Source organism: Saccostrea cucullata, unplaced genomic scaffold (assembly GCF_032062105.1).
Source record: "Saccostrea cucullata isolate Sc308-1 unplaced genomic scaffold, CSIRO_AGI_Scuc_v1 ctg17159, whole genome shotgun sequence".
NCBI classification, from domain to species: domain Eukaryota; kingdom Metazoa; phylum Mollusca; class Bivalvia; order Ostreida; family Ostreidae; genus Saccostrea; species Saccostrea cuccullata.
Window position 1 is genome coordinate 1 of NW_026940301.1, and position 10,466 is coordinate 10,466.

General features: G+C 34.5%; 1 protein-coding gene across 2 annotated transcripts; it reads right to left on the reverse strand.

Moving 5' to 3' along the window:
- Positions 1 to 483: 483 nt before the first annotated feature.
- LOC134255075 (uncharacterized) lies at positions 484 to 8,770 on the reverse strand. 2 transcript variants are annotated; one of them, XM_062737595.1, is made up of 2 exons: positions 8,712 to 8,770; positions 484 to 1,798 (listed from the first exon to the last, which is right to left on the reverse strand). In XM_062737595.1, exons 1-2 carry the CDS (start codon positions 8,751 to 8,753, stop codon positions 692 to 694), a joined length of 1,149 nt encoding a protein of 382 aa, XP_062593579.1. In that variant the 5' UTR covers positions 8,754 to 8,770; the 3' UTR covers positions 484 to 691. The 2 variants fall into 2 exon arrangements, with proteins under 2 accessions (XP_062593579.1, XP_062593580.1); XM_062737596.1 differs by lacking the exon at positions 8,712 to 8,770 and adding an exon at positions 4,487 to 4,571 and having other exon boundaries at positions 485 to 1,798.
- Between the last annotated feature and the right edge of the window lie 1,696 nt (positions 8,771 to 10,466).

Sequence of the window (10,466 nt, forward strand, 5' to 3'; positions counted from 1 at the left end):
ATGTATATAATGGTAACCTGCCCAGACAAAATTGTATGCAAGACATACATGGTAAACAAGCTTACATTATATGACAAAAGTGCTTTTATTTCAAACAACATCTGATATAACCTTCAAAAGGAAATAATATAATATCAATTTTTAAAAATGAAATGAATACTGTAGCATTGAAAGTTGGCAAGTTTACATATAAGCGATCATTAATTAACATGGCGGCTTACATCTCAGAGCAAAAAAAAAATCTCATTGTGACACCACTGCACTCGCATGTTTATACACATATTTGCATTCTTTCAACATTCACATTCTCTGACACTGTTTGGGACTAACAAAGCAAAGTAAGTTGTCTTTCGAGATCAGGCAGATCATCCACACGTCTATGTATGGCAGTATGTGTACAATTTTCCCCGATGAAATTATTTTCATAATGGATGTTTGCTTAATATTTCTAAAAACGCATGACTGAATACCAAATTGATTTGAAACTAATGTACACTGTATGTTTCAACAATGCGTTACGGAAAACGAACCGTAAACGAACAGATGACAAAATGAAATGCTTAAGAAAAACATTGAAATGAAAACATAATTTACAGGTCTATATCTTGTAAATCACCGAGAACTCAACTAACGCTCTGGGACCCGCTCCCTCACTTCTTATAAACAACATGTACAGTGTTTACATGCATTTCTAAATAAGGTCCTTTCGCGTCCAACTTTCCCAGCACCATTTATACTGATAAGAAACTTTATGGGTCCTTTTCAGTTTTTCTTGAATTTCACAATATCGTTCTGGGGCTTTTTTAAGATGGGCTAATGTAGGATGTGTAGCAAATTGTACATGTCTAAACTGACCGATCATTCCACTTGATATAAGTTCTTCCATTATTTCAAATTCACAACCTTCGCAGTTGACGGTAATAAGGTCCACTTCGTAACATGGAACACCAACCTGCAGGAGAAACTGAGTAGTGTTTACGACACGTAGCATACAACTTCCGCCATTATCATTTCCGTCAAAAATGGACGTCGCATCCCCTCCATGACCCCTGACATTAACGAAGAACCTGTCGTCTTTTCTCGCTAGACCAAAGTTATACAATGCCACTTTATCGTTGCTTTTAAACATCTTGACCAGATTCGAGTACAAAGTTTTGATCGGCTCCAGTATGACGTAAGTTCCGGGATGATATCTCTTTATCATGGCCTCTGCATCTTCGCCTTTATTACCGCCGATATCAAAAACGGTGCTATCCGTATTTAGGTACGTGTGATGTAAGTGACGAATGTACTGGACAGTTCCGGTCCAGAACGCACCACTTCCTTGCCTGTGATCTCTTCGCCAGTTTCTCACGCATTCCGTTTTCCTTCGTGTCTCCTCGGGCGTCAACTTAGCGTTTGGTTTCGGAAAATTCTTTCGTGAACAAGATGCTTCCTGGCTCCGGAATTTCGCCGACACTTTATCAGTCAAAGGTTTGACGGTCTCCAATCCGGAATAACGAAAGTCGTCGTCTGTTTCGCCACATTTTGTTGGTCTCCTTTTTATTTCGACTTTAGGTGGAGGAGGATTGAAGCTGTCTATCTGTAGTTGCTGTACATTTTTACTTTCCAAGAATGCAGGTGGAGGTTGAACATAACCAGCCTGCTGCTTGTCCCGCTGTATTTGTGGGCCCGTAAATGCGTTGTTTTGAATGACAATGTTTTTTGAGCGGTACCAATTGTTGATCACAACGATGGTGACCATGCCTACGACACAGGCTAATGTTAATTTGAGAACTCGCGGTGATATGTTCATTTTCTGAAAAATAAAAAAAAAACTTGAATTTAATCATGTGTGACTGAAGTCTGGAAAACAAATGAAGTGAAAGGATAAGAAAGGATTTTACTGAACGGACAATCTAACCACATCTGGATCCTAAACATACATTTGAATGAAACGGTTATAAAGTATAAGATTTTTACCATTAATGCATTAATATCGCTATATTATTGGTATTATTGACCTTTGTCTACATTCAGTCCATTGGAATTCTTTTAAAAAAGCATATTTTCAAAAATAACTGAACATCTTACTTGCAACATTTTCCCCTCCCAAGATGCATATCACATACATGTCGAATTGCAAAATAACTGATGTATTTTTATAAACATTAATATTTAATGTTTATATTATAATCAACAAAACATTCCAACAGTTATGCTATATTTGTGTTTTTTTCATCTCTTTTCCCTATTTTCAGGAGTCATATCCCGCCTCAACATAGTGTGGCCTATTAATATGGTGCTCCATATTACCACCCAACGTCATCATTTTTGCCAATGTCTAATTAAAAGAGCTTTGACACATAAGTTTTTGCCTCAATTTTCCTGTAAGTTAGATATTTAAAAGCACCGATTTTTCTCAATGCATATGACGGCGAATCAAGTATTCATTATTATTGTAGGTCCACTCACCATTTTGTACAACAGCTAACCGATTTTGACACGTGTATACATATAGTTCCTGCACACACCACCCTGAATTAAATTCCATCCTAAAATGGCCCTATTAAAACTTCCTACATGCATATGTACTTGATAAAAACCAGTTATTAAAGCAGCCTAAGGGTCGATAGATCATATACAGGGTAAGGCCATTACCTTATAAACTTTATAAACTTTGTAAAATTTAACCGTTTTTGTTAATCGTATACTGCCCTGTCCATATGCTTTGAAAAGATTTCAGCCCTTCATCGATAGTGCATTCAGAAATTAAATAGGAATGTGACAAGAAGTTTTTTTTTTTTTTTAGACATTCCTGTTTATAAATAAAAAAAAAAAAAAGGTTTTCAGCATCATAAATTCAATTTTAGCTCTGAAATAGACGATATGACAAGGGCGTTGTAATGATTTTACTGAAGAATACATTCACACTTCAATGAAACATTTACATTTTCAAGAAAAAAAAATATAACGACCCTTACGTATACTTACAGTGTACGTTGTTCAGATTTATGTTGCATATGTGTCCTCTTATTGTATATTTAAAATGAAGTATCCACTAGACCCAGAATTTGGCACGTGTGAAAATGGGCAAATTTTAGATTAACACCTTCACCCGGAAATACAGGTTTACGTGAGACCTTGGATGCCCAGGGCACATACATGTACTGACCAATGTACCGACCAAGGCGCCTCGGGTGCAATTCTATACTATCAACGTAGTGGACATGTATGGATAAACATTTTTCTTAATAATTAAGTGAGAGCACATCTTAATCATGTATTTTTTACCCACAAGTGAAAGTTTGGTTTTGTGGAAGTCTTAAAAATTAAAATAAACTGATTTTCACGCGAGTCATGCATTGAAAAATAAAAAGTACAAATGCCGAGTTGACCCGACGGAGAACTAAGGATGGAATAGAACTAGGTTACTCCTATAATTACAATGAATATACCTTAGAAATATTTTTTAAAAATCTGACTCTTCTTTTAAATTTCAAGAAACATTCAAATGATTTAGCCAAATAGTTAATATATGGAATAATCCGAAAAATCTCCCTGTATTAAGCCTGCATTGTTCTACAAAATGGCTGTGTTCTTTGGCATTGTGAAAACAATATTTCATACAATGCCTTACTGCCATGGTATAAAAGGCATTACATGTAGCATCATCTACTGTGGAATAACGTATGCCAACCAAGTCTGAAAAATCTGACGTTTTCCAGGCTTTTTTTTCACGATTTTCATATTTTACGTGCCAAAATTTGTTAAATATCAAAATCGTAAAAAAGCCTGGAAAAGTCAGATTCTCGGACTATTGCCATACTTGCTCTCGGGTTTCATGTTGCCCCCCCCCCCCCCGTTAAACCCTAATTTGGCCATTCTCAATCTGTACTACTTAGATGCTTGAACATTTATTTAACTAATCATGGCTCTACATCTTTTTAAAAAATAGACCATTTTCCTTAAACCCTCCAAGTAAAAAAAATACTAATTCTAAATTTGGTTTCAATATAACCCCTGTGGAGCGAGGGCTTGAACAATACTACATTATTGAAGGATTCTCACATATAATATACATGTACATTGGTACTAGTAGGCAATAGTGAGCTTACTGTTCTTGAGAAGTTGGAATTTGAACATTCTTACTATGTAAATGTCATGCATTCAAAAGTACGTAAATCTTTGATCCAATTTGTTGTAGGTTGAAGATCCAGATAACACCCTAGAGCAATGTTTTAAAGTACATGTAATATAGGTCTACCTGGCAGAGTTTGAGTCTTACAAGACTAATCTGTTTCTCTAGAAAGAAGAGATTTTAGAGGTATATGTATTTTACTAAAATAAATATCCATACGGCATGTGTAAAACTATGAATAAACAACCTGCGACCTCCTCCTCCTCCTACACCCTAAATGTCATTACAGTGTACATGTATCTGAACAAATGTAAGTCAACATTGCAATATACACAATATAATAGGAAACTTTCAAATAAATTTCACCTTTTCTGGCTCAATGGTTCGTAAGTTGAATGGTTGGTGTCTTCAAATGTTCTGTGGCTTGTTTTACTGAAACTGGTCCAGAATTCTATAGGAGAAAAAGGAAATCAAAAATTCAACAACAAAAAAACAAAAACAAAAAAAAGAAGAAAAATTACAGACGCCAGACAAATAAAAAAAAAATAATTGAATGCAGAACAGTCCATATATAGGAAATCTTATTAGAAATTTTAAAAGCTCGAGTGAGCTAAAATCTATAGGTTCTCATTTTTTTCATCAAAATTAAGTTTTTGAATTGTCATTGTAACCACAAAAATTGCATCTTCGTGAACCACGGCCAAAAGCTATAAGCAGACTCCGAACCGTGACTTGAGAAGATGCCAAAACTGAAGAATATCAATAAAGATACTGTAAACCAACTCTTATTGGTGTGCGAGAAGTATCCGCCACCTACTCTAATACCCCATTCATACGACATGATTTGCATACCTCAGTATATTTTACTCATATGTAAATTTACTCACGTGTGCAATTTTTGTCGTATGAACAGATTTGCTCACATATAAATTCTGCACAGTTGAGTAAATTTACACCTAGTCAGGACTAGGTGCAAATTAACTTTTACATACATGTTGTTGCAAATTATTAGTTTATTTTTGTAAATTTTGTCGTATGAACACGCAGCAAATTTACTTATGTATGTATTTTGTTTTGTTTATTGCATAAATCACCATTTTAAGTGTTGTTTCGGTTGTTTATGCATTGTTGTGTGTATAATATCAGTCTGTTAACATGGCGGCTAGAAAGCAAAACTTAAAAAAAAATAGATTTTATGGTCATTTTTGCTGTACTTCAAAGACAGCTGAAAGTAATTTGAGTTTTGATAGAGTACTGCTTTAAAGTCTTTAGAGAATACGCCGGGTTGTTCTAGCATAATTCTTTCCACAAATGGCTTTTTCAACTCCGAAAACAAGGATCCACACTATATATCCAGTGTCCTCTGATGTAAATTTGAATTCGCAAAAACGTGTGCATCTTGCACCCTTTCTGGCAAACCTATGTTTATGCCTCTAAATTATTAAAATATAACTGTGGTCGCGCAAACATGTGCCCTGCACATGCAATAAGTAGTCCCCTTACAATTCAGTTAGTATTCATGGGAATGCTCCGGAGCTGTGATAGGAATAGGCATTGTATCAATCGCCCGGGCCCCATTACAGATTGACTTTCTTCTACCTTTCTTTGTTTTGAAACCAAGGCAAGCTACTGACATATAAATTGATGCTACAGGAATTTCAACAACCCTGTTAAAAATAAGCATTTTTAAGCTTTCTCGATCCTTGGCACCTGATCCCACCATGAATTTCTAGGGGATTCGTGTTTATTTCCTATTCATATATTTATTTTGTTTGAATTTTTTTAAAATCGATTGCCCATTTCATTCTCCATGAAATACATATAACATTCAAGCAGAAACTTCATAATGACCTCACAAACTTGATGTACTGTAGATTTCCAAACACCAAAAATATTTCCAATCGTACTTTATTCTGCTGAAGACGCCATTCAGTAGATGGCAACAGCCGTCTTTAGAAATTTTCTTACCACCCAACGGCTCTTCTACAGTTTAAGGACCAAGGCCAAAGCATTTTCCAATTTTAAACAATGATTTTAATTAATTTTCCTTTTTTTCGTGTGTAAATTTTTCCTAAAAGTTATTAAGTTTGCTTTTCCCGTACCAAAAATAAATGGATCGGATTTTCCCCTTCTTTCTTTGAGGAACATTCAAAAGTTAGTCTTATACCCAAATAGAAAGAAAATAACCTTTTTTTATATAAAAATTTACAATTCTGAATCTGTGGATCTCCTTATTTAACATGAAAATATAAGGATTTACTTACAGCACATAAATCTCGTCTGAACGCATAGCAAATTAACTTTTACTTACGTGTGTATATTTACTCATATGTAAATATGCACACATAAGCAAATTTTCGTCGTATGAATGGGGTATAAGTCGCGGATATTAATCGCCGCGAACATTCATTTTTCTTAAGTATTTGTGAGGGACGTTTTCTCAGTCGCGAAAATTGATCGTCGCGGATTGATTTCAAATTGACGAATCACAAATAAAAGATGACGCAAATAATAGTTGCTTTACAGTATACTTTTAAAATATTTAAAACTTGCAACTTAATACATAAATTTGCAAAATGCAGATGAAGTTGACTGTTCGTTACAATAGTGTAGCTCTCTCCGATGTTTTTAATCTGGTGTTTTCTCACAAAACTGTAACAGGTGAGGGTTACATTATTGCAGCTAGTTGACTGTCAGTGTCAGAGAAACCAAAAATAGTAATGCATATTTAATGCATAGTGCTCATCCTAATATTGTTTCTATTAGACAGTTTAAGATGAAGTCCAAGAACACTTCATTACTAAAAGCAATAGAAACAAATTAGTTTCTGATGGGTTGTTGTAAAGTTTTATCATAAACACTTGAAAATTTGAAAACACTTGAACAAATATATAAAAAAAAAAGGTTTTATAATGAGTATTTTACATTACGAGCGTATATATTCAAGTGGTTGTTTACCATTAGAATTTTTAAAAGTGTGTTTCAATGCCAAGCTTATTAATATCTTGAAGTTACAAAAATTCAAGTGTCTGCATCTTAAAACATGTGAAACATATTAAATGTATACATGCTACTAGTGATGGAACGATTGTCGCCGACAATCGATTGTCGGTCGTTAGAAGCTCTTCGATGCTACTAATCGATTATAAAATAAATGTCGCCGACATCGCTAACAAAAAATAGAATTGTCATACTTTAATTTTATTACCAAATCCAAGTGCAAAGAGCATAAAAGTAGTGATGAAAGTTGAAAACATGGAAGGATTCCGTGTCTTGTTGATAATTTTACCGCCATGATTAAATTTGGGGTGAGACTAATACCAGGAGACGGTAATATTGCAAGGTTTAACTATACAAAGGAAAACATAATTAGCCTAGTCAATCTTTAAACGTAATCATAATCAGAAATATGTTTTACATCTGGATAACTACTTTTAAAACTTGCAATTTTAATAATTAAAACTAATTTTGAGAAATAAAATCATGTATTAAATGAAAGGTAAGACTAATATCAGTAAAATACCCATTGCATGTACTTTATATAAAAAAAAATAAATTCCCATTCTGTTTCAATAGTCCTATATTGTTCAAAGTAAACAAAATATTATTTTCCACATTTTAAAATAGAAATTTCAATTAATATTTTTGGATATTTTATTTAAGTAAATTATTTTTTGTAAAAGTCTGACAGAAATCTGAATAAGTTTTAACTTTTCTATATTAATTTCATTAAAGTTCAAAATTTCGATTATAATCGATTATTAATCGATTATGCCCAGCCGATTATTACCGATAATCGATTCTGATTTTTTTCCGATTCCCCATCACTACATGCTACATGTACATACATTCCGTATTTTCTTTTTGCATTAGTTTTATTAATAAAAAGATTTGTAAAATATTTTCTGGTGTCAGTTATCTATTCTAAATTGCAGCAAGATGAATAGGGAATTCTCAGTTATATAAACTGGGTATAGATCATCACCTTTAAGACTTACATGAATCAAGGAATCCCTGTCTAACTAGTAGAGTATAACAAATAGTTGGAAACGTGGGATAATTTGCATAACGGGCGAAGCGAAAGTTGTACAAATTGTAAATCCCCTACCACCTTCATCGCTAGCAAATTGTCAGAATCATTAACCCCCCTCCCCCCAGGGGGAGATGAAACCATTTAAGGCAAACGATTCGGGCACTTTGCTAGGGAGAGATGCAGACACTTGACTAGTGAAGCCCCCCCCCCCTTCTGAATATTACCAGGGGTAACCCGACTCAGATTTGTGTGTGTGTGGTGGAAGGGAATACTATAGTATAATTAAAAAACAATCTTAGTAATGTTTATGGCCTAGCGGAAAAGTTTTAAAATTGAGAACACTAGGCCCACCAGTCAACATTTTTGGTCTTTTACAGAGTTACGGCCCCTTGATATTACAACACTTGATGTGAAAATGAACTTAAACTTATAGTTAGGCTATAGAAGCTACAGTTGTACAATATAAGTGAAGGGCACAAAGCTCAAGACTTCTGTTTCTTCTTCGTTAACACTGGCAATGTAAAAATAAAACACCTGGTATTCTTTTGGAGTATTTACCTTCAGAATGACGCTACTGAAAGCATGCAATATTGACGTCATCTAACCTGGTTTCCTGTCCCTTATGAAGGGAACCAGGCTAAATTCATACCAGTTGAAAGGACATGTTAGGGTTTTCCGGTTTGCAAAAAATTTTAAAATTAGGGATATTGGTGTGGAAATACAGAACCAGAAATTAAAGTACCTATCAAAGTTATCGATATTTTTGAACAAGTATGCAGTAAATAAGATAAAATATGCCTTGATAAAACATTTAAACCAAACAGATACATGTATATTTTGTTAATATAGGACGGTACTTTGTATATATACGTGTTGCGGAAAACAGAAACATTTCATCCTGCTTTAGGCTGCTCTGCTGTCCAGACCTAAATTTTGATCTACTGATTCATACACGAGGACAACATTTATCATGGGCGTCGGAAGCAAATTGAAAAGGGGGGGGGGGGGGGGTAATCGAAAGTGGGGGCTAAACCTACAAAAATAGGTAAATCCCAATATGCATTGCCTAAATAATGTCTATTTTTGCAAAAAGTGGGGGACTAAGCCCCCCCCCTGCTCCCGACGCCTATGTTTATGAAAGTGCAAAAACGAGTCGATATTCAGTATGCAATAATTGACCATAGTGTGCTACATGTGGATGTTTATGTACTTGCCTCAAGAAAGCCCAAATGAAATGCAACAATTTTCCTAAAAACATGATGATTACATAACAGATCTCCTATAGGCGAAAATTGAGCTGACACATGTGTTTGGTCAGCGCCAGTGATAACAAGAATAGATATGGGTTACCCCATATCCAAAGATATTCGACTGTTAGATTTAATATGTTTAACAGTGTTTATAATGACGTTAATAAAAAAAAAACTGCACTGTCTAATTATGGAACTGTTGTAAATATCGTGATTCCATAGCATTACGGTCACCTAGTCTCCTAACAAACAGTACACATAGGCCTACATGTACCTGTAGCCTTGGTCTACACACGTGCAATGGAGATGTCACACGCATCCAGCGAGCTCGGAGAAACACGTTTTGTTTTGCCGAGAAGTTACGGTGTCAGACAAAACTTTTCTTTTCTTAATTAGATCATATAAATACGAATTCTGATTAATAAAAATTATACAATCCCTGTTGAACTTTATATAGTTTGTTCTAACATTTGCATCTGCAACAACTTGTGTTTAAAATGGCCGGGTTGGGAAAATCAGGACCGGGTCGGAAAAATTCTAAACTGAAAACATGGAAAACCTTTTTTGTTTTGAAAATAACTGATATACTAATATATTTGTCGCAGAAATTACTTACATTATTCAAGTTCTATATATAATGGTATGCTGAACTTCAACACGAACCCGAATCTCCAACCCATGCAGTTCTCGTTTTGCCACACATACCCTTCAGTTTACAAAGTGTACACACGAGCAGGCCAGGGATTGAAAATTCCGTCATTTAATAATACACACACAGAATGATTAATTTTTTCTTTAAGAACAAATTGTATGATAATTAACGGACTATAAACATGTACTTAATACAATTGTTGATATAGTATTATCAATTCATTGGTGAAAAGATATGAATCGAAGAATGACCTAATTATTCTCTGTTATCAAACACGTAAAAAAAAAAGGCTGAGGAGGGAGCGAGCGTAGGAATATTGATATTTTTTATTTGCATTTCGGGGGGAAAGTGACTTTCTAATGATATTTTGACGTTATTTTTGATTTCTTTAACGTATGACATACACAACTT